The sequence below is a fragment of the Triturus cristatus genome, chromosome 4_1, assembly GCF_964204655.1.
Source record: "Triturus cristatus chromosome 4_1, aTriCri1.1, whole genome shotgun sequence".
NCBI classification, from domain to species: domain Eukaryota; kingdom Metazoa; phylum Chordata; class Amphibia; order Caudata; family Salamandridae; genus Triturus; species Triturus cristatus.
The window spans coordinates 675,395,768-675,421,067 of record NC_140585.1 but is presented as its reverse complement, the minus strand read 5'-3'; the positions used below and the strand labels follow the sequence as shown (position 1 = coordinate 675,421,067).

Below are 25,300 nucleotides of genomic sequence, written 5' to 3'. Positions count from 1 at the left end.
GCAAGCTTTGTGTCAAAATTAGCCTTCTGCCTCTATTTGCAAAGCTGGTGTTCGGTTTGGCCGAGTACACTAATCCCTGTCTGGTTTTGCCTAATCCCCGTCTCAACTATCTGTTGGTTCACACTATTCTTCTCTGACTTTATCTTATCGTCTGGCCTTCACTGTCCTCCTGCTAGCATTCTCTCATTTCACAACTGTCCTCCAACACACACAAACTTATCTCGCCACCTGCAAGTTAGTTACGACTCCGTTAATGAATTAGTTTGAGGAAGGGATGACAAACATAGTTGGAGGAGAGGTTTCTTCGAGTCATCTGACACTTTTGTTTTCAAATCTCTCCTATTGGTTCTGTCCTGTTTTCCAACTTTCCTTATTGGCTCTTTCTTGTAAGTTCTGGATGTATATTTGGTTATGTGTATGTTACCTATATAGTATATAAGATTGTGCGCCACAGAGTGAAGTGGCAGTCTCCTGAGAACCTACCTTGTGTACTTCTAGGATAACTGTACTAGCTGCAGCTAATAAAATCCGATCTTTCACGCTGACAGAGTGTCCCCGTGTCTCTGTGTAGCTGAGCAGGAGAACCTAGGAGATTAAGGCGTACCCTGCGCCGCCAGACCCATAAGGTTCTGGTTCTTCAGCTGGCGCCCAACGTGGGGCGGCTTCAGTGGTACCGGTTCTGCCCGAAGGTCGTGAGGAACCTCGCAAGAAAATTCCGGAGGGTTCGCGAGCCACATTAAGCGACTACTGCCCTGACTGCCGCCCTGTCTTGGCCCTTTCTTTGGTGATGTATGGTAAGGCGAGACGATAGACGGGCCTCTGTTGGTGTAAGAAGACGTCCTTAGTTAAGTATTTTCGTGGGTCGCGCCCACAATTTTTGTTCTTTGTTCCTTAGTATCTCTGGTCCTTAGATTCGACTATAGCAATAGCCGAAGCCGAGGGTAAGTGCATTTGTGCTGCGTAAACGGAGTTTTACCCCCTTGAAGTTTGTGAACAGTCAGGTGAAATCACGAGATGCCTGGTCTGGCTAAGTTTGGAAAATGTTGTTGCGTTGGTTGTAAGAGGGATTCCCGGCTTGAGGACTCTTGTCCGATTCCTTCGGTTGGAACTCCCACATATGAGCTCTATTCAAAACATGGTATTGGCCCCATCGCCTTTAACGAAGCATGGACCCGATACACAAGAAAAGATGGTGTTCTAAAAATGGCCAGAAAATGGTAGCTTTGAGCCTGATGTGCTAGATAATTTAGAAGCAGTTCTATTCAAAAGAAAAGCCCGGCCGGCAATGTTTGACTCTTTCCGCCTTTGGCGTAAGGAAGCCAAACAGAAAGAAATTAAGCAAGCAAAACGAGATAGAAAAGCACAGGTTATGACAATTATACAGGCTGCCCAACAATTTAAGGACGATGAAATTGATAATGCAACTGAAATTTCAGAGAGACAGCATCGCATGGCAATAGATAAATGCTATCCGGTGTTGCCTGTTTCCCCTTCCGATAATAAGAAAGATATAAGAAGATGATCCCCTAATGTCCCATTTATTGAGGTTGCCTCCGCCCTATGTACAAGTAACTAATGCACCCCAGTTGTTACTGCCTGTTCAACTGCCAGTAGTACCGGCTCTTCCGCATTTGCCTCCTCCAGTATTACCGCCTCTGCCAGTTTTTCCTTTAACTTCAACTTCTTTGCCCTCATCTCCTGATCTTCGATCTCCTTTGCCTTCTGCTCATCCTGCAATTATCGGTTCTCCTTCCATTAGTTCGCCTAATACCTTGTCCCCTATTCTTATGTCTAATTCTCCGTCTGTGCGTAAGCGTCTTACGGATACCGTCACTGGTATTCTATCTCCTTTCTTTGAAGCTTTAAATGTGTCTCCGGCTTTTGCTCGAAGACAATCTCGTAGTCAGTTCCCAGATTCTGACGAACGAGAGAGATTGGAATCTCTCGCACAAAAATGGATCAAAAAGGGTCCCCAATATAGTGTGCTCGATATTATGCCTACCTTCTCACAATGGAATGCACACACGCAAAGATATGTTTTTAATGCAATGTGCGACACTCATTAAAGAATGGGAGGATGTGAATTTAAATTCGGTTGCTCCGGGTCTGTTAGATGTTCAGACTGATTTTGATAAAGGACTTATTGTGGGTTCTAAGGTTGAGAAAGCTGTAAGGACACTTATTTCTTATAGATCCTTATTGTTCTCTCAGGCTTTCGTGGATTCTGATCCGTCCGTTAAACTGACACTGAAAAATTACCCCATGAGAGAGGTTCCTCCAGTATGAAAGGAAAAGGTTGCAGGAGCAGGTGCTAATCCAGCTATTCCTGCTCATTTTCAGCGTATATGGGTACCTTTCCCCTGGAAGAGATCTGAAGTTTTGGCCCTAAAACCGACTCTACCGGACCCTCGTAAAAACCCTGCGGGTTATTATAAAGAATTAACACAGACAGTTGATGCTTGCATCATGAACCTAGCTGATATCGATATGTTGATGGGAAATGTAGTCCCACCGAGAATATGGGCTAAGATTCATAAGGAGAATCATGCACAATTAGGTGCTACTTGGGATGTTATAACTGCCACAGACAGAGACCAAGTGGGTGGTGCAAAGCCTGACGCTTTGATTTCAGAACTCCCTGGTAGGATTATTACACTAATGAAAACGATGATGCCTGCATTGAGAGTTAATTGGGATAAATTAGCGGCATGCAAACAAAAGAAAGATTGAAGTGTCTCTGATTTCTTCACTCGTTTCAAGGAGACATTTATTGATCACAGTGGTCAAGATATGGCTACAGAGGGTGGTCAGCGATTATTTGTGGACAAATTCGTATTTAATTTGCTTCCTGAGCTGTCACACAAATTGAAAGATTCTGAAAGTTCATGGGCTGTTTCTTCTTCTGCCCAGATATTGGCTACTGCACAATATTATGAAAACAGGGATAAAGAAGAGAAAGAAAAGCAAGAGAAAAAGACGAAAGAATTAAAAACGAAGGTTCTCTTGCAACAAGCTTATCCTCTTCGCTATGTTCAGCCTCAGTTTCAACAGCCTTCGCAGTTTCAGAGGTTGTATCAAAAACCTGAGCCATATATTCCGCGACCTTTGTTAGGACCTAATCAATGTGCCTATTGTAGAGAAGAAGGTCATTTTAAGAATAGTTGTCCGGTTTTATTGCAGCGCAATGGAGCACCATCTGCTCCACGAGGTCGTGCTGGCCTCCAGTCAGCAAACAGAGGTAGAGGTCGAGGTGTGCTGACTCAAGAACAGCGTGCCCTTCCTTCTCCCAATTCCATGAACTACTTTGATCAGCAGAATGTTAGGTCTACTCAGTATTACAATGAAGACCATTATATTGAAAGCGTAAATGAAAGTCTTCATGCTAACTAGGACAGCCATGGACAAAGTAAGGGAGTTGTATCGGTTCCAGTAGACCAGAGTGGTCCTTATGTTAACGTCACTACAATGGGTGTTTTAGAGCCATTTCTTCTAGATACTGGGGCGATGAGAAGTTCTATCATTCATTCCAAACTCCCTGGGGCACCTTTGTCTGGCTTAACGAATGTTTCTGTAGGATTTTCTGGCGCCCCTGTTCGTAATCCGGTTTCTTGCCCTCTGCCTATCTCAATTGGCCCTTATGATTTGGAAGCTCCACTTCTGTTGATGAATGGTTGCGGTGAGAATCTGTTGGGTTTGGACCTATTGAAAAGAATGCATGCTACGATGTATTGTTCTTCTTCTGGTGTACATCTTACTTTAGGACAGAAATTGACTTCTCCAATGTATTTGTCCAAAGATCAGTTTCCACCTGAATTGCTTACTCTTCCAGCAACGCTTTGGGCCACGGGTCCGAATGATGTGGGCTGTCTCGAAATTCCACCTTATGTTGTCACTCTCAAGCCCAATGTTGAATTACCACGTATTCCGCAGTATAGAATTTCCACTGAAGGTGAAAAAGCGCTTTCGGAAATCATTCATGATTTGATTCAGAAGGGTGTGGGTGAAGAAACGAGAGGTAACACATGCAATAGTCCTATTCTTCCTGTTCATAAACGCACTGATCCTTCTCAGCCACCTGTATATCGTTTCGTGATTGATCTACGGGAGGTAAACAAAATTGTTGTACCACAATTGCCTGTCGTCCCAGATATCACTGCTCTGTTGACAATGATACCTTCCACAGCGACTTGGTTCACTGTTGTCGATCTAAAGAATGCCTTCTTTAGTATTCCCATTGCCGAATAGAGTAGGGACATTTTTGGCTTCTCTCTTGGAGACCGAAGCTTCCGGTTTAAGCGCGCACCTCAGGGCTATTGTGAAAGTCCTTACATTTACAGCCAAGCTTTAAAATGTCATCTTGATACTTTTCATTTGCCGTCTGGTGCTGCTCTTATGCAGTACATGGATGACTTGTTAATCGCTGCTGATTCAGAAGATATTTGGAAAAATGTCACTGTTGCATTGTTACGCCATTTGTTTAATCTGAATCATAAGGTTTCACCTTCCAAATTACAATATGTCCGTCGAGAGGTTACCTACTTGGGTCATCTTCTATCAAAGGAGGGACAACGATTAACACCAGAACGAATTCAGACGATCCGTTAGTTCACGTGTTAGTGATCCGGATTTTAGTCATAGTTCATTGATAAAGGGAATGGTAGCTATGGCTAAAATCATGGAAAATAGTAAGATCTCCATTGACGAAAGAAAGGCGTACACCAACTGGAACGTCACCCAATATGTCACTAGCCTTAGTGATAAAGTTAAAAAAGGAAAATCTTCACCGATTTGGACTATACCACATCAGGGCAATTTCTGTTTACAGATAAATGGTCAGTCTGCTGACACTATACAAAGAATTAGCTGTTCTCACACATATGTCTACTCTTCTCAAAACTCGCCTCCTCTAGTGCCATCTCAAGGCACATATTTCATTTGTTATAATAGGGCTTATACGTGGTGCCAACGGGTTTCTCTGGTACTTGCTATATAGCTTTCCTTCTTCCCCCTACCTACACCGCTTCCGCAAATCATCATCGAAACAGATATGGCAGAGGGATTAATGATTCGAAGGACACAGCAGGACAAGAGGGAGGAGATTTCCTCTAAGGATTTCTTCCTTTTTGGGGTCCGATGGCCAACAGCAGAAATATAAGGCAATTGGTTCGTGTCGTAGAAACCACCATAGACTTCACTGTAGGAGCCTTAAGCAATATCACGGCAGAACTACAGGCCGATCGTCTCATGACTTTACAAAACCGAGTTGCCGTAGACTTTGTTCTTGCAGATCGTGGTGGAGTATGCAAATTGATCGGGTCAAGTTGCTGTATTTTAATACCAAATGACGCTCCGACAGTATACCAAGCTATCTCTAAGTTACACATGATCTCTGAGTCGATTCATCAGGACGAAGGAGATTGGTCATTATTAGAGTGGTTTTGGGTACTACTGTCCAAATGGGGTTGGAAAATATTGACGTTTCTTGGAGTAATCTTAGCCATCATATTCTCTTGTTGCCTTTGTATGCACTGTGGTCCCGCCATCTGCGACCTCTGTGCCACTATGTGCATCCCTAAACCCAAGTCACAAAGAACAGAGAATATCAGAATGATGCTACAGCAACAGCTCGATGACCTTATGGCCATCGACATTGACTCAGATTAAAATGAGCCTGAGTATCTTTCCTGAGTTCTGGCAAAAGGAGGGTCTGAGGAACTTCGATTTTCGATTGTGATCGTATCGACCCACCATTTTGTGCTCCGCCGCCATCTTGTGTTGCCCTCACTCAGGCAGCACGACGGTCGAAGTCTTTTTCTGCTCTTTCTGCAAGCTTCATGTCAAAATTAGCCTTCACCCTCTATTTGCAAAGCTGGTGTTAGGTTTGGCCGAGTACACTAATCCCGGTCTGGTTTTCCTAATCCCCGTCTCAACTATCTGTTGGTTCACACTATTCTTCTCTGACTTTATCTTATCGTCTGGCCTTCACTGTCCTCTGCTAGCATTCTCTCGTTTCACAACTGTCCTCCAACACACACAAACATATCTCGCCACCTGCAAGTTAGTTACGAATCCGTTAATGAATTAGTTTGAGGGAGGGATGACAAACATAGTTGGAGGAGAGGTTTCTTCGAGGCATCTGACACTTTTGTTTTCAAATCTCTCCTATTGGTTCTGTCCTGTTTTCCAACTTTCCTTATTGGCTCTTTCTTGTATGTTCTGGATGTATATTTGGTTAATGTGTATGTTACCTATATAGTATATAAGATTGTGCGCCACAGAGTGAAGTGGCAGTCTCCTGAGAACCTACCTTGTGTACTTCTAGGATAACTGTACTAGCTGCAGCTAATAAAATCCGATCTTTTACGCCGACAGAGTGTCCCCGTGTCTCTGTGTAGCTGAGCAGGAGAACCTAGGAGATTAAGGCGTACCCTGCACCGCCAGACCCATAAGGTTCTGGTTCTTCAACAGTCTTGTTAATTACTTTAATTGGGCTGCGAACTGTTGGGTCTCAGACAAGGCACTAATTAATACAGGTTGATATTTATCAAGCTCTCTATTCATGTTTTTAACATTACTGGTCGATTTCTCAACAATTACTGTAAAATAAAATCCTTAAGGTAATCCATGTCAGCTAAGCAATTTATGTTCACATTTTTGATGTTACTTCATCTTGCATTCTCGAAGATTAACTTTTTACCAAGATGTCATATGTCTGTATTGTTTTCATTAAACATATGGCTTTTGTATAGTGCCTGTGGTGAACTGAGTCCCCCTCCATGGGTCTGCGTGAGTTCCCTTTGTGGGTGGGTATTTATGATGGCACACACTTGGGTACTCTGAAGTTAAGGCAGAAGAGAGTGTACGGTTCTCATAGTGCTGGTCAGTTTGCAATAAACGTGCATAAGCTATAAAAAAAATAAAATCACTGGCCACTTTGCAGAGCACATAGAATGATGGTTGAATACATGGCAAATGTAATTGGGGGAAAGTGTAAGATATTCAGATGAAGGATTTCAGAAAGATGTTTTCAGATGAACGACATACGCATTTAATGGAGTCAGAGACTGCAAAATAAAGTGGTGTGAAGGGGAGAACGGGAATTTTGAGGCATTCGAAGGCCACTACCACAGGCCTTGGTAATGTTCAATTCACAGACTTGTGTTTTCAAATTCTAAATATTTGCAAGAAAATCATTTTTGTTATTCATTTAAATGATACAGCTATTACACATTGGCAAAGCCAATAAGTCTGGCTTGTTTGAGGTATATGTGTTTGTTGTTGCATGACATGTCTGACTGAAAACAAGGCATAAAAAATGCATAGAGGTGCATGACATACTGCACAGGTGGCACGCTGTATGCGGCAGAAGATTTAGTTTAAATAGTCTAAACCACGTCCTTAATTATGTCTCGCCTCTTGGAAAGGATTTGTTATGTTTTTTTGACCACACCCCTTTTAGAGCCACCCCACCTTTTTTATCCCACTTAGAGCACTGGTCCGATTCCCTATTTGAAGAAGGTACAATGACTTTCTGAATGGGAGTACTCACCAAGTAGATAATAATCCACTTTATTATGCGGTTTTGTTGTCTTCTCTTGTAAGATTATATCCTTGTCACATAAATACGTATTTGGAGATTTTACATAACTGTTGCTCTCCTTACGCTCTTAGTGGAGATTGTTTAGTTCTGTTTGTAATCCACAAAATGAACTAAGATGCCATTGTCACCCTGTTAAGTGTAACCTGGATTTAGTTTTTTGTGATTATTTGAAAACAAATTATTTGAAAACCAAGCTTCACAGTCCTAGATGTATAGAATTCAGCTATTCTGCCCCTTAAGGACACTTTAATCCACTCTCAGTCAGGCTGACATCAGGACGCAAGTTTCCTAAAATGGTCAGCACACGGCAAAAGGTTTGGGGCATGCACACAATGTCCTGATGATGAACGCCAAGGTTGTTCAACATCTTGTTTCCACCTAATGCCTCTTCCTTTCACCACCCTACATTTCCTGTCACACTTGTATGTTTTTTTAATCCATTTTCTTCCTTAGTCTGTGTTCTATATTGTTTGTACACCACCTTCTTTAACTTTCTGTCTTTCCTTCTCTTGGTTTGAGTCAAATGTCTGATGATAATAATATTTAAATTTAGGAGTTTACTACTGGAAGCCACCTGCTAAATTGGAGAAACATTGAAAGTATGTATATATCTATATGGTGTTTCTGTAGTGACAACCTAGCCAAAAGGCAGTGAAGCACTGTACAGTGTCAAACACAAGCATAAAGTCAATGAGTGATAGCAGAGGTAGCAGGGATGTGGGCAGTTAATGCATTGCGATGTAGTGTTCTTTAAAGAGATGAGTCTTCAACCACCAATACATTTGGTAATTTCCACCTACGCCCCAAAAAGCAGACATACTGTTTATTTCCATGCTAGGACTTATAACATGATTTACAGTACATGAAATTACTTATTTAGAATAGAATAAATATTTATGTTTTTTAATCTGATTACACAACCACAAGGGCAGTGTGACATACTCACATTAAAACCTGCCCAAATCAATGTCTCATACTTCACATATACTGTTTTGCTAATCACCATATCAGAGTGTAAATTTACTACTAGCTGCAGACTTACATGGTACAGACTTGCATGTCCCCACACCCTCGAAACAGGGGGTGTAGCCTGTTTAAGCAGGATTGGCAGATGTAAAGTTACTACTGTTAACTTTTCATACGTAGGCAGAGGCCTTCACCACCAAGGCAGGCTCTGCCTATGGCAAAGTATAAGGGAAAATAATGTAATACGTTTATTAGTTATCTTAAAGAAATTACAAATATTTTTATGTTAAATGGAAATTAACTTAAAATAATTGTTAACCTAAAACTAAAAAACGCAATATTACCTCACATTAACTCAAAGGTCAAAATGTTGAATAAATAAATTAAATATCAAATAGATGTATAGCTATAGTTTAAGATAGTTTTTAAAAATTCCACCCACACTATCATTTTTATATTAATTCATTATTAAGTATGTTGTTAAAATTTGTGTATGTAATTAATTAACTTTAATTTTTTACTAAAGGTTTTATTTAATTATTTTTAAACACATTATTTCCCTTTGGGTTGTTTTTTTAAGTCCCGGTCTTCATTATTTTCTATGGGAGTGTTTTTGCAGTACCCATGAGTAGGCATGTGTGGTGCTGGACTTACTCTAAGGCTGGGCTGATGTTCTTCTACAATTGTCTGTTAAAGGTCCTTTTTGGCTGAAGTAACTTTATAAGTGCAGCTTAGGAATAGCAAAGGGCCTACTCTTTTATGGGTGAGTGTTTGCTGGAACTTATTGCTTTCGATATTTTGTTCAAAAGACTACATCTGATAACTGCAATGTGTGGGATGCTTACATTTGTTTGACACTGCATAATCCTATGTATTCGCTTTGCTAGAAACTATATGAGGAAGCAGTTTGGCCATGAAACACATTAGCTATGTTTGCTGTGAGAGTAATCAATGTAAATATTGGCTGCAGATGTAATCAATGATAATGACAATGGAAATGCCGGTGGAAAATGGATGATTTTATGAACTTTAAGATTATTAAAATAAATTAATAACCAAAAAAAACATGACTTGGACTATACAATTATGATGACCTCTTTGAACCAACCCATTTTTATTTTACTAACCACATATAAAGGCATCAGAGGGCAACAGGTGCTGATGAGTGGAGTAGGTCGGGCACATATCTTGTTTACCCCCTCTTGTTGTGATTTTTATTTTCATGCTCCTTCCAAAACCCCTCCTTGTTCCTCCCTAAGTCCCCCTTTATCACTCCCTAATCCGCTCCTCTTTAGTAGTAAGAATTCCCCATTACCCAAGCATTACCCCTGAATCCTCCAACATTTACTACTAAAAGAATTTCCTACCACGTGTGTAAAACTCTACATAGAAAATCTACGATAGAAGAGGAGGATGTCTGCAGCCATAGGTTTATGAATAGCATTTTGTAGTATGTTAGTAGTACTATTATATTATCGGAGGGCACAGAGCATAAAACAAAATTACTTTTTTTTTTTACCTTTTTGAAAAGAACAGCTGCTTGCAGGGCAACGGTTTTCAAGCGGTTCCAAAAAATCTCCTAACAGTTCCAATAAAGCTGTTCTCTCCAAGTTCTCCAGAATTACGATCTTTCGTTTGGCCGGCGGTTGTGCCACTACAGGTACCAGGCATTCTGCAACAGGAAGAGACCATTACTATTCGCTTGTGAAGGCAAGTCCAACTGAAGAGGCCATCATGCATTGGGAAAAATTCAATATTCTAGTTCTAATACATTTCCTTTTACACCTCAGGGGGAGGAGATTTGCAGATACAGACAATGCACGTTTAATGAACTAGAACTCAATTTAGTGCTTGATAGGAAAATGTTCCATCATCAACCATCAGAAAAGACAGCAACTAATAGGATTAGGGTTTAAAGCGAGAAACTGAAGAGGTGTAAGGACAGTTAGAAAAGGAAGGATTGTTGCACAAAATTGAGGGCCTACTGGAGCTAGATTAAAGCGCTACTATACAGCAGCCTAGGACCGAAGGAGCATTAACTACCACTACAGTGCCAAGATACAAAGTGGAAAAATTTAATTTTGTCTGAGGGCCACAGCTACTAACTGCATTTAAAGAGTTTTCAGTTCAGCCTTCGCCTCTCTAGTAATTGTCATTTTATTTTATAAAGCGCGCAATTACCTGAAGGTGTCTTAGTGCTAGTGGTTCATCCCATATCTTTACAGATATTTATACTTCCCCTGATCTGAACCGTTAATGTCCCTTTCCCAAATGTCTGGGGCATTGTTACCAGGTCCCTGCATATACTTAATGTCCTACTTTCTATCTTGTCTTTCTTTCCTTCTCTTCTTCTTTCCATTAATAATGTTCTTTCTATTCAAGCTCTTTATAATGTTGGTTGTTATTTATACAGCGCTCGGGTAACAGTTGCTCGGGTAAGAGCCTCGTCTCTGCCTATCATAAATAAAGCTGCTGATCGAGTGCTACTCACCAGGTGGACAACCTTTGGAGCATAATGTAATACGCGGCCATCCTGCCGTGGAGTGTGCACCACCCCGTAATGTTATGGGGGTCACCCGACATGGTAACTATCATGTCGGCAATGTGGGCCAGCAGCGGTAAACAGGACTGAGGACGAGTCCACTTGCAGGGTCTATACAGGACAAGATTTGTGTGCTATCCGGACCACATTTCCCACAATGCACAGTCTCATTTGAGCTTCCCATTGGTGGGTTTGCAATATCAAAATGGCGAAGTGGGTTCAGCGTTCGCACACACCGTCTCCGTTCAAGCCTCAGAAGAGAAGCATATGGAGCTTCGAAACGCGTCAGGCAATTCCATTACGGAGCGGCTTCTACAAGCGGATCCTCGTCCCTGCCTATCATAAATAAAGCTGCTGATCGAGTGCTACTCACCAGGTGGACAACCTTTGGAGCAGAATATATATATATATATATATATATATATATATATATACATACACGTTTCCAGAGGAAAAGCGTTATTTGACTTGCCTATATCTTTGGCATTGTTTGACGAATCTATGTCATAGTGCGTCTTGTTCTGCGAGGAAAGTAATGGAGTGCTCCACCAAGCGGGAGCCGAGAAAAGGGGCAAGGGGTAGAAAAAAGTAAGAATTTACATGTTAATTCCCATAGGCGCTTTGAACAAGACTACTGCCCGAACTGCTGGACGGAATTACATAAAATTTGGTAGGAAGGTTCACAAGTCATGCTTTTAGTTTTCCGATGTAAATCCATTAAGTAGTCACTGAGAAATGTAAAGAAAAAAATAAGTATATCTGCGATTGCAGCTATTTCGAAAATAATAACAAGCTCGTGCAGGGAAATGCAGAGCTCTGACTGGCGGCCAACACTTCATCCAGAAAGTGTTGGCAGTCATACTGAGAAAAAGAGGACTGTTATGAATATCCTAACCCCCCAGCCTGGCTCCTGCAGCACAAAAAAAGCGTTTTTAAAAAACAAATTTGACCGCTAATTCATGAAATTTACAGATTTTTTTTTTTAAAACTAGCGCTACTCGTTGGGAGAGGAAGTCCCCTTGAATGCTGAGAGGTCCTTGCGGACCAAGAACCTCTCCTGTTATCAGGAGGTCCCACACAGTGAGACGGCTGAGACCTCGTCGGAGGCGCACCCCCTTACGCAACCACTCTGCGGAGCAGCGTTTACCACCCACCCCTAAAATAAAGTGAGAAATGAGGAGAAAGAGACAAAATAGAGGTCAGAAACCAGCAGCAAAATAAATGAGCAGAGAGAGTAAAAAGAAAAAGCTAAGAAGCAAGCAGCAAGGTGCAAGATGCAAAATAAAGGTGAAAAATTAGCAGAAAGAGGCAAACCAAAGGTGAGAAATGAGCCTTAAAAGGCCGAATATAGGCCTGAAACCAGCAGCAACAGACAAAATAAAGGTGAGAAATGAGCAGGAAGATGAAAAATAACAGGCAGAATGAGCAGAGAGAGTCAAAATAGAGGTCAGAAACGAGCAGCACGAGACAAAATAGAGGTCAGAAACCAGCAGCAAGAGGCAGAAAGACGCAAAATAATGGGCAGAATGAGCATAAAGAGGCAAAATAGAGGACAGTAGTGAGCAGAAAAGAGGCCGAAAAATGAGTTGGCACAAAACTGAAGGCAGCAGAGGGTAGTGGACTGCAGGCAAGCAGGACAGGAGGATCGTCACAGGGGGGCTGGCATGAGGCCCTGCTTCCATGTGCCCTCCTACTTTTTTTTTACCACAGACCCACTCAGACACTCACACGTCCACTCACTCACCCACTCAGACACTCATGCACCCCCTCACAGATCCACACAGGCCCTCCAACACCCACTTACACAGCCATGTACAGACCCATACAATCACTCACACACCCACTCATAGACCCACCCATACAGCCACTCACCACCCACAAACCCATTTATACACCCACTTAGAGACCCATACAGCCACTCACACACTCACCTACCTATAAAGCCACTCACACCCCCACTCTCAAATGTTACATGTTACAGATAGGAAATACAATTTTAAAAACTGCTGAAATTCATGGAAAAAAACAAAGGTTACAAGAATGTTATAGCTAGGAAATAGAATTTAACAAGCTGTAGAAATTTACTGAAAAATGCAAAAGTTACAGAGACGTTCTAGTTCGGAAATAGAATTAATGAAAACCTTAGAAATTCAGTGAAAAAAATCAAAGGTTACAGGGACATTATAATTAGGCTCAGATTTCACTTGTTAAAACAAGTGAGAATCAGCAGTTATATTTACCTGAGCTAACTATAACTTACGACCCCGCAATGCACTGCTTATGACCTCACATATTATAACACTCATGACATGGTCAGTGACATCACTCATGAGATCATTGATAACATCTCAAATGACATCACTAATGACATCATCCAATGAGTTTAAGTGTTTCATAAAAGTTTGAGAGTTAAAGATATATACTAATCTACTGCATTAGTTAATTTAATATTCTATGTTTACTACTGAGTGATACTGTTTCTAATATATGTATGTGATCTGAGTGGCACTGTGACTGTCTGTATCAGTGTGGGAGTGGGTGTCCGAGTGGGTGTGTACTAGTGGCGGAGAGCGGGCGTTGAGCAGGATTACCAGCACGGTGGGCCATTTGACTAAGTGCTTCTCCCCACCCCTGGGGGGGGGTCTGCCATTCGGGCGCTACGTCATAACCCACAGCGAATCCAGGGACTTGGTCCATTTACAATATGGAGGTATTTTTTCACTAATTCGAAAACAGAGTGTTGTATGTTGTTGTGGGTGGATGTGGGGACAGATTCTATATGGGAATGATTGACTGTATTTCCACTAGTATGGCAACAGACACTTCAAGTAGGGGTCTGCATAATCCATTACCTCAGGGGCTAGTTGTAACTGATGTGCATATGCGCTACTCATTCCCCTGCCTGAGGCACACTAACATGATTATGAGCTATCTGAAGTATGAGTGCAGTGACATGAGATGATTCCCTTCATCTCTCACATGCTAGTTCTTTCTTACTGCCTGATTTTTTATTGTAGTCAGGTGACTACCATACTCCTAGAACAATGAGTATACTGTATGTAGTGTATATACTGATTACTTTTATCCTTTTGAATCCAGATTTCACTAGTGTGCGAGTTTGTTCAAGAAGCCGGTATCCCTTATAATCTAGGGTAATATAGCGAGTGTACAGCTAGAGTATAGCTTTTCCATAAATAGTTATGTTTTCTATTTCACCACACACATGCAGAATGCGCAATGTTTTCGCATGGTTTATTCACTAATCATGGGTGTAGGGAGTGCTATGGTTTTGCTGTGAAGTGTCATCCCACGTTCTCTCTCCCTTGGTTAAACTAAAAAAGGGAAGTCCTTTGATCTGCATATTAAATAATTGATCTTACAACTTTTTGTTTCTCATTTATGAATAGGTCATTGTCCTTGTGCGTTTTCAGGTAGGACTCACCTGAGTACATTAGTAATACTTTTTTATTGTCATCCTCCCTAAGGAAGCAGGAGAATAGGCCTCCTAGAGGAATTTACGGATCTCTGGCCCTGAGGAATGCCTCAGACCCGTATGGGCTTCTAAGACCGGCAGAAACATGTTGGCCTAACTCTGATGGCGGTGCGAGTCATTGCTCTCACATTATCGCCCCACCAATTTTTAACCCTACCCAATGTACCCACTAATAAAGACAAATAGCAGGGATACATTAAGGTATTTTTAATTCACTGACCTGGATCCCTCTGTTGTCCAGTAGCTTTTATCCAAGAACTCCCTCCTGCGCCGAGTCCAACAGGAGGTAGAGTCTGCCCTGGAGGTACTGCCATTCCAGGGTGGGGAGAGGTTGCCGATGATGAAGCATGACACAATTTTGTGTGTGAGGCTTACTCTTCCATAAGGATGACCTTCCCGCCCTTCAGCACTCACACAGGGTTTCTGTGACCATCTAAGTGGGACTTTTGGTAGTTTGTCTTCAGGCAAGAATACTAATGGTCTGTTTTACCTGCAGCTGTGTTACTTTTTGTGGTAACGTCCTCTCCCCAAGTGGGTGTACGGCAGCTTACCTCCTCCTCTCTTTTAAGTGTTATGTGTAGCTAGTACAGCACAAGGTGTTGTGAGAGGTTTCACTAGCAATAAGAATTGGTTATCGCTAATAGTGAGAAAGAATCCCCTCCAGATTTCCACTGTGTCAGAGGGACTAACATTGGACGATGAGGAAGTGTCAGCCATCCTGGCCGTACCTTTTCTCTTGGGCAACACTACAATGGCCCAAACTATTGCTCAGTTAGGGGACTAGGACACTCTAGTAGAGATAAAAAGAGGTCAGGTCAAGACAGTACTTCACGGTACAGTCATGACTAATTGCCCAGGTTCTTCCTAGACGACAAGGAGTTTAGGAAGGACTGGGTTCTCATTGCATGGAAATGCACATGTGATTGGCTGGTCCTTATCATAAAAACTGCCAAAAGAGTGGCAGATGCTTTGTAGATAAACATTAAGACCAGTGAAAATAAGTCAAAAAAAGGCCTTACAACTGTTTTTAAGAAGAAACTCAAGGAATCCAACAAAACATATGGAGATTTCCATTATCAAACTATTATTTTAAAAAAACATATACATAATATGTTCTGTTATTGCTGAAAGACACAGTGCAACCACTGGGGAACATTACTGGCTTCAAATTAGATTGTTGCAATAGTTTGCTTTCTGGAGTGCCCATGGGACAAGTTCAGAAATGACAAAGACTACAACACTCACGCTTAGGTTGTGCCAACGTTGCATCCATTCTCCTCTCTGCGCAGAGATTTTAAGTGGTTGTTGTTCATTGCCAGAGCTGATCTTAAAGTATTGACAGACTTATAAAGCAAGTTTTGGTAACCAGCCTACTTCATATGATATCACATCTAAAATCTATTTTATATAAGTCTTCATGCAAAAGTACAGTACTGAAGAAATGAAGGTGACATGTCACACAGCTTTAGAAATACACCAATAAATCATCCTGCCTGTGGAAACTGGTTAAATCACTCCTATTCTGTTTGCCATAATTTCTCCTCTCTTTAGGTTTAAACATTTGGTTACCAAAGGATTTTTAAAACTAGGTTTGTACTGATGAAGATGATATTGTAATATAAGGTATGATCTTGAACGCAGATATTGAAGTCACCTAGTATGCCCTGTACGGAGTGGACTGTAACTGAACATGAACAAAAAATCACATAGGCAGCATAGGCACATTCCTGCATATAGTAACTCACCCCAAATTAAAATAAAAAAGGTTTACCTCACCTGATTCTTGCATGCCTATGCAAACAAATAAAAATCCTGAGGCGAACAATATGCCGGAAAGAAAAGCATGTACGGATGCAGTGAGTAGAGATGAGCTGTATGTAAAAGTTCACGTCATTCAAATATAATTAATTTGCTTGACAAGTTAACGAATGTCTCCCTTTTAAGAATAAGAGTCTCAGAAATAAGATTAAGAAATTACAAGTCATGTTGAGCAGACAATGGTTAAGCAAATATGAAAAATGTACGCAGGGCACGATATAATATCCCTGTCCACAAACTGGAGTTGTGCAAATTGCACACCAACTAGTTAGCAATGGGGATGTACTAACAGTTCACAATGCATATTTTCCATTTGCAGGAGGTTGGGTAATAAATATTAATTAGTAAGGATGTTATATGCTGTCCCCCTGTGTTTGATTGTGAATGCAGGGTTGGGGGCCTGCAAGGGACAGCAAATTCAATTCCTACATTCCCGAATAAAAAACTTTGTTTTTTTTAATCAGCCTGTGCTCCTGAAAGAAATGGGGGGGGGGGGGTGTAAATCTCAAATTTCCCAACTACAAAACCAGTGGTCCACAGGCTGAATGTGTGAGCTGCCCAAGGTTCCGGATGGACTGTTCCATGAGGAGCATGGTCAGAAAGGCAAAGTGGGTGAAAAACAATGTTTTGGAATGCTACCCGAGGGATTGCCAGTGTTAGACCATTAACGAGCATTCGTCCTATTTCCTTTTGGGTCTTTGAGTGCCAGTAGTATGCCTGGAAATCTGAAACTAGCAAAGATTTCCACGCCTATTGATGCAGATTTGCTACTTTTTTGGTAAACCGGTCAGTAAGGAGCATTTTTACAAAGAAGTGGCACAATGCTGCACAGCAAACAACACTGCTGTGCTGCGTTACGCAAACGCAGGCACCATTGCACCATTGTGCAAGGATGCCTGCGTTATGATGTGTACAAGAAGCGGTATGTTCCTGCACTGTCCTTGGGGCTTTTTCCTCTTTGCATGTATGCTGCAGGCTGCAGGACACATGCAAAGAGGAAAGAAGAAGAAGAAAAACAGATTTTTCTCCTCGTTACACCAGCCTCAGGCAGGTGCACCATTTTGGCGCAAACCCATGTCTACAAATCTTTGTAAATATGGGCTTGCATCAAAATCCGTGGGTGGATGCACAAAACTCATGAACCTCCCACGGAATGACTTTGTGGCGCAGAGTAACGCAAGGCAGCGCAATATGCTGTGTCGGGTTACTTATTGTTGGAAAGCCATGCAAATTCACATTTGTGCTGCTTTGTAACTACCAAAAAGGATTTTGATTCGGGCTGCGTCAAAACAGTGACCCAACCTCGATGCAAAATATTTGTTAATCTGGGCCCAAGTACATTTCAATTTGTGATTCAAAGAAATGAACAAGTAAAAATGTGTTTGTGAAACCAGGATGACAAAGAAACCCGACAAACACAACAGTCCCGATTCAGGACCCGCAGACCCAACTTCTTAGTACAGAATTTATTTATTTGGGGGGTGTCACACCCTAAAACCCCCACCCCCGAAGCTACGCCCCTAGTGGTGCACTGGACATCTGATTCCCATGAGGCTGCCCAATTTGATTCTCAAAGGAGAAAATGCCCCTGAGGGAAGCTCCCTCTTTGTAAATCAGTTACCCTCTCCTTTGAGGTAACTTCAATGATTTACGATTGCAATTGTGTCGAAATCCATTGAATAATATGACTGCAAATCTCAACTGGGAGAGGCCACTTTCACACCTTCTCCTAGGATTCTCACTAATGTTTCCAACTCAAACAAGGGGTTTAGTACTTGGCCGGACTCCATTTTGAGTTCACAGACTGTGATTGTGCGTATTGCAAGGTTTGGGAATACAAAATGGTGCGGTACATCAAATCTTCACTCAATAGGTCTTCCAAAGCACAGTTCACAAACAAGTTTGGCCAGTAAATTAAACGTTTAAAAACAACACATTTTTGAGAGAAATCTGCACACTCTTACAACAAGAGGACCTAATGGATACTGCTGCCTGCCCCATCACTGTAATAACTTAAAGAAAAATTAAATAATACATACGTTTTGAGCCATACAGGGTCAGACAATTTTTTTAAGGTGTTATTTTTCTGCACATCCTCTAGTCACTTAGCAATTCAATAAAATGAACAGAATATCATTAAAACGTATACATGGCTACACACACAGTCCTTCGGATTATTATATCCAATCCATCATTTGACATTCTGCTGACGGCTTATTAATATCATATACATGAGAATTTCCTTACCACGACTAATGAATAATTCCACAAGCTGCTCCTTGGAGAATTCCGCATCCAACTGCACTTTAACTATTTCACAGCAGAAACCCAATGACTCATGCTTGTGCTGTGTTAAAAATAGAGGGGTTCAGTGATGATCTGCTTGCAGTGCTACACACCAAAGGCATATGTTTCATGAGCATGCATCATTACCTTAATGCACAGTGCAATTTGATGTGCAATGTAGTCTTGCAAGCTTTCCTCTGGCCCATGAAAGATGACATTATGGTACTGCTCCACCTAATGGTCATATAAAAGAATAGTCGTGGATGTTCTTAAAAAATATGATAGAATTTGCAAAGTCAAAACAACATTATGTACTGTACAGCATTACAAAATTACATCTTATTGGAGTTATTGACCTTAATATGTTAATATGTCACATTGCATAGGCATTCAGAGTCTCACAGATTTTCAGGAGGTAGAAATAGGAGTAAGTGAAGAAATAAGAGCTGAGTTAGTACAGCGTCTCTGTTTCAGAAAGAATCGAACTGAAATGTGCTTTCATTGGATACAAAGAACGAAAAGCATTAGCGAAAGTCAATAGGACTGGCCATGACCAGCCTGCCATGTTTGTTTAATTTGTTTTTGTTTAAACACATGCAATCTGAAAAAGGCAAAATTTTAGTGAGGTAAAAATTTAAGTAGTGACCAAGCATCCCAGGCACACCAGTCCTGGCACGTGTTATTTTGAAGGAGAATGCGTACATGTGATCAGGCAAAATCTAAACCCTCAAACTGAAAGTCAACCAATGCCCCTCAAGTGCAATTCAACCAGTGCCTGAAGTGGGATGATCCATTGCTGTGTGCTGTGGTAAGCAGAAACAAAATATGAATGACAGGTAAACAGACCAATGGATGAAAAGAGCTGACCAAAAGCCCAGCTGGATATGTATTTTTATTATGATTTTTTTGTGAAACACGAGGCTGGCAGATACTATGGCTGCCACTAGGCCAGCCCTAAAAAATGAACATTCAGTTTTGTATCGAAACATGAACTATCAGTTACTTTTCCAATAGGGCTCTCTAAAATAATGCAATTGAGTAAATTATTTAAAAATGGTTTACATATTTGGTATTTCTCATACACTCCAAATGTAACGAATACAATTGAGGAAGGTTTTTTTTAATGAAAAATCTATATTTTTGTTTTTCACCTCGAAGTAGTATACCTTCAAAATAAACTGTGTTCCATTGTTCTCACTCGAAACAATGAAGAAAACACACTGTTTACTTTATTTCGAAACAATGCTTTTATGCTCCAATTGGGGGCAAATCCTCTTAGCTTCCCTGCCCTCTCTCCACTACATTTTCAGCTTTCTATGAGGGTTATTATGCTGGTGTTGCAAGCCTACATGGTCCAATATTAGTTTATTTTACTTTTGCTGCATGTAATCGCTTCAAACATGGACTGTGTCCTGCACACTATACATATTTGTTTTTAAATAAAGTTACACGTAAAACCTTTGCCAGGGGTAAGTTTCCCTGCCCACTAGCCCAGGCAACTGGACTGTTTCCAAGCAACAGGAAGGCCATGACGGGTTAGGACATCCTGCGGATGGGAAAGAGAGCTAAATGAAATCCTGACTTTTGCAACAACTAGACTATTTTCGTGCTGGCACAAATGGCCACGAAACTTCAAGATGTCTTTAAAAATTACAGAACTTTCAGGTTGTTTCACTTTGCACAGACCTAATTACTAGTCTAGAGAGCTGTTTTTTGTACATCATGCATTTAAAATGTCACAGGAATTAAGAAATTCGCACAAAGAGATAAAAGGATCTAAAATAAATATAGCCCTTCAGTTAAGATCAAAGCGTCTTCCATGCGGCTGATTGTCCTAAGCACCTATTTTGGCAGATTATACGTGAACCTGGTTGGGTTTAAGTTGGAGGTCGTAGCACTGAAAGTTTTTAACTTTGGACTTGGATTTTGTTTTAGAAGTTTGAAAAGGTATAGCTACAGCCTGGAGGTTGTAGCTGCACACAGGGCCACAATTGGTTACATGCTCTCTTGCTAGCCTCAAAATCCAAGCCAAAGGCTGAGAGTAGGATACATGGCTAAAAGAAAGCTGCTACGGGATCTCTTTCATACAGGCTTGGCGTTTTGGCCAAGTCATTTAGAGACTTCCACATTTTTTCTGTAGATATTCTGGTAGCACTACTGCCTTAAAAAAGCTCATAACATCTTCAGAGTGGTTTCTCAGAGGTCATTGAGTGGTTTTTGGTAGCATACATTTCAGTTAGAGCCACAGGAACATGTCTATTTCTTTAAGTTGATTCCAACGCATAGCAAGCAAAACATTTATTTCCCTTATTCTCGGAGCTTCTGCTCACTACAGTCACAGAAACAACAGAGAACTCACATTCATTTGGAAATACCCAACTTCAGTTTGCCCTGACAGCAGCAACTTTTGCAAGACCTTTTATACCCTCCAGTCACGGGATAGAATCTTCACCAGGGAAAGTTGGCTTCTCGGGCATGACATAGAACTCCTTATCCACTCCAGGGGAGAAGGCGGCTGGAACAACAAACCTTAGTGGAAAATGCAGGAGCACAAGTCCAAGAAAGACCTGGAGTCAAATTGCTTTACCATCCAGGCAAGCAGGAATTCTTTGGTGTCTCAGGAGGCATGGAATTGTTTTGCCCCACTTCATTTCCTGCCACACTATCTCCTTCTCATGCAGGGAATTATAATGGATAAAGCATCCAGCTGTTGGTGGTGAGACCTGGACAATCATAATAAATGATGTTATCCTCGTCTACATTTTCGGCACTGAAATACCTTTCAATTCCTTTTTTTCCCTGGACAAATGCTTTGTGACAATAACACTATTTCAGATTCACATGCACCCACAAACTAATATTGTGCAGCTCTCAGTCAGCTGTGTGCGGCTCTCTCCAGACCAATAACTGTGGCTCTCTCCAGACCAATAACTGTGCATCTGCACCCCCTACTTGACCCCACTAGTCTTCATAGGAAATCCCCTGTACATTGCCCTGGAGGCCTCTAGCGTATTTCCAGAAAGGTTGAGAAAACCATTTTCTCAAGAAAAAAAAGGATGCTACTGAGGTCTATTTGAATCCACATGTCTGACTCATCTGCAATGTTCCATTTTCTCATCCCATTTCTGTGTCCGACCATTTGAAGTAGAAGATGACACACCTAGATTCCCTAAACGTGTTAAAGATGTGTGATACAAGGCAGTAATGTGAAATGCAAAAATGGATATTCTGAAGTGCCACATCCAGCATACCTGCACTCTCTGTGATCACAATATTTCAAAGGAAAACCGATCTAGAAATTAATAATATAAAAACAGGAGTTGCCAATTCCAAATGTTCTAAATGTGTATTATCACACAATGATTATTGTAATAGGAAAAAGACACCCAGCATGTGTTCTGAGACAAATCTGCTTCTTCAGGGCTTACTGAAGTAACAAAGTTCATTGTCTTGATTTCGGCCATTTTATTGCATCATAGGATACCAGAAATGTCTTTGGAATGAACTAAGAAGATCTACTGGAGAATATATTTCATATTCACTAGTCTTTTCAGCCTGATCCATACACTGCATATTTTGTTTCAATATAATTTTTCCAAGAAAAATTACTGTTTTAAGATTATTGGGAATATAGTCTGTAGCAAACTGCTACTGAACATAGGCAAATTGTTTTGTTTTAGGTGTAGGATGGGTTCTGCACAGATATAGTTGGCTTAACAGTTGTGCCTAATTGGAAATAAGAACAGCTGTTCATTGAAATCGAGCACATGTGAGCAAACCCTGTTTAGCAGCCTAACTAAAATGTTGGTTCCTTTATTTTCTATGTGATTTAGTATTTGTTTTAAGTGTCATTAACAGACTGTAGGGAATACAATTTTGCTCAGTGCGAGGGAATTGTTTATTTTGTGTATCTTTTGGGGGATTCCTTATTATTTTGTATTTTCTTCACTGGTAGGGAGTTTCAAAATGTTGCCTCCTGTACTGAGAATGCACTTCCTATTGCAGAAAATGGTAAGGCAAGGTGCCAGTCTTAAACAATTGCCCTGTTATGGGAGTAACATTGGAACTTAGCTTGCTGGAACATTAGACCTTTCCTTTGGATGGTCCTGTGGATAATGCAGAGTGTTTTAAAGGGATATGGTCTGGCTATAGGTAGCCGATAAGTAGTCAGTGAAGTACATAGAGCTTTGCTATGATGCGTTCCAATGGCTAGAGGTGTAAGAACTGTCATGCTGAGGTGGTTTGAATTATTTCCAAAGCAAAGTTAATTTTATTTGGCATGTGGCATGTTGTGCCATAAAAGTACATAAATAAAATCACAATGGATCGGGTTTTACATGATAAAATTTCACTTCATTTTAAAAATACAACTCTTAAAACGTTAGACAAAAAAGTAAGGTCATAAAATACGCATACATCTAGATACTTTTGAAAGGTAGACACTATGGTGAATCATAGTCTCGAGCCAGAGAGAAAATGCTTTAACATTTTAAATAATTCATTTGTTAAGCTCTACCACAGTGCACAGTAACCTATATCATTAACCTATTACAAAACTCTAAAAGACAGAACTACAATCTAGTACATACAAGTTTAAGAACGCACAGAAAAACACAAACACGCTAAAAATATCCCATTTGATGCAGACCACTTGCCTAATTCTCCACATTGTCAATAGAAAACGAAATAGAGCAGAAACGATAGTTTGGCTTACATTGGACTTCAATATTTGCAGGACATTTTTGTGTGTTCTATTTCCCAAGCCAAGGCAAATTAGAATAAGGCCTAATATTAAGATAAGTAGGGCAGAAAAAGAATATATGCTCTTTCGTTTTCTTCTCAGTCCCGCAAGTGGGGCAGGAGCATCCTGTTTGGCCATATTTGTGGGTCCATTTGCTGGTATAAGACGCTATTGGTTATGTTCCATATCTAAAATGTAAATAGAGCTTTCGGGTCAACGGAGGTTCAATAGCATCTAAGAATTCTTCAAAGCTGTAAGTTACTTTAACTAATAGAAATTGTTCTGTCATAATACCTAAGTGAGTATTCAACAACATCTGGTCCAATTAAAACTGGCGATAACTTTCTTTAATCTGGCGTTTACTAGTGGAGAGTGCATGGTCAAGTACTTCCCACAGATCACTGCACTCAATTTTGGCAAGGTTGATGATTTATTTGCACCATTCATCTTTACCCTATACCTATAAAGCTACATTCAAAATATAATGTTCTCACACCGAAGCAGAGAGTGAGGGATTCTCCTGATGAACCAGCGAAGAGATGAGCGATTCACATTTAATGCAGTGCTGACTACAGATAGTTCAAATGAAATCCACATATAATACAGGGACCAATGTCTCAGTGCTCTTATAATGCATGTACAGTCTTTGCTGCATACAAAAAGCCTTGAGTGGTTGTTATGAAATGTTTCTCATAAATGCATACAAGAACCAGTTAAGTGTCAGAAAGATCTGTGTTATAATATTTTTGTTCTGTTATTAATACTTCTGGGGGACAATACAGCGTCAATAGGTAAAATAACACCTGTTTTCAAATGACAAACATTCATTGCATCCATTTCCACACCCCCATCACAATGCAAGACTAATGTAGGCATTTGGATAACTGACCGGACGAGATATAGGAAGTTGGGTTAGACAGGCCTTCAAGAGGTGTGGCAGGGTGTTGTTGGAAAGTGTAAATATTTTTCAGCTGTATGTCTCAATCCTTGTCCAATGGATTCTCAACAGGAATGCCAAGACAAATTCTATACAACTGTTAGTGCTGATATCTTACAAGCCAACCAATCAACCCTTGGAAAGTATGTTTTGTTAAAAAGAAATAATAAGGAAGGTAGGATGAAATGCAGAAAACAATGGATCTGCACACAAGGAAGGAGTGTTCAAAGAAGTATTACATGCCATCTACATAGTCATGGGAAACCCTTAGGCTGGCTACCAAATGCTGCGATACTTGCAAAGGTATGACTATACACATTATCCAAGATGAAACTATTTTGAGTTCTATATACTACTATTTTACAGGGTTATTTTTTGTGTGGTTAAAATGAATATAAATACATTTATATAGCTAATAATTAAAAGTTCACACCAATATTTAACTGGTTTTCTGTCTTAGTGACACAAAAAGTGAAAATGAAAGAAGGAAAAAAGAGCTTATAAAATGAGCTGTTGCCCTGATACTACTGAAGCCAGGGGAGACAGATACATTTAAATAAAACCATATGGAAATATATATTTTTTTACAACACCTGAGATGGTTAGAGACGGATATGACTGATATTGGGAGAGATGGACGGATCTCACTGATAATGGATAGCCTCCAAGTAGGAATCTACAGATGTGGGTAACAGCCCAGTGAGTTAAGGTGGCAGACCTCAGGGTGCAAGCAGGTTTATAATATAAAATGACTGTGCTGACTGGCAGGGCCCTGGTATGCAGTGAAGGATGAACCAGGCAGAAAGGTCTGTAAGAAAATTATTCTCTACTGCAAGAGTGAAGCTGAGAAAGATGACTTAACAATGGTGTGAGAGTTCAGACCTAACAAGATGTGAACTGAAATGAACAATTTACAG

At 40.7% G+C, this 25,300-nt stretch overlaps 1 protein-coding gene across 2 annotated transcripts in view; it reads right to left on the bottom strand.

The window, feature by feature from the left end:
* The window catches only part of CTTNBP2 (cortactin binding protein 2), a 636,925-nt gene that overhangs the window by 171,679 nt on the left and 439,946 nt on the right, over positions 1–25,300 (bottom strand). For both annotated transcript variants that reach the window (XM_085653125.1, XM_085653124.1), the window contains exons 13-15: positions 18,853–18,939; positions 18,667–18,766; positions 10,086–10,238 (exon numbers count right to left, since the gene is read on the bottom strand). In XM_085653125.1, the coding sequence (XP_085509251.1) occupies positions 10,086–10,238; positions 18,667–18,766; positions 18,853–18,939 (340 nt within the window). The remainder of the gene's footprint in view (positions 1–10,085; positions 10,239–18,666; positions 18,767–18,852; positions 18,940–25,300) is intronic.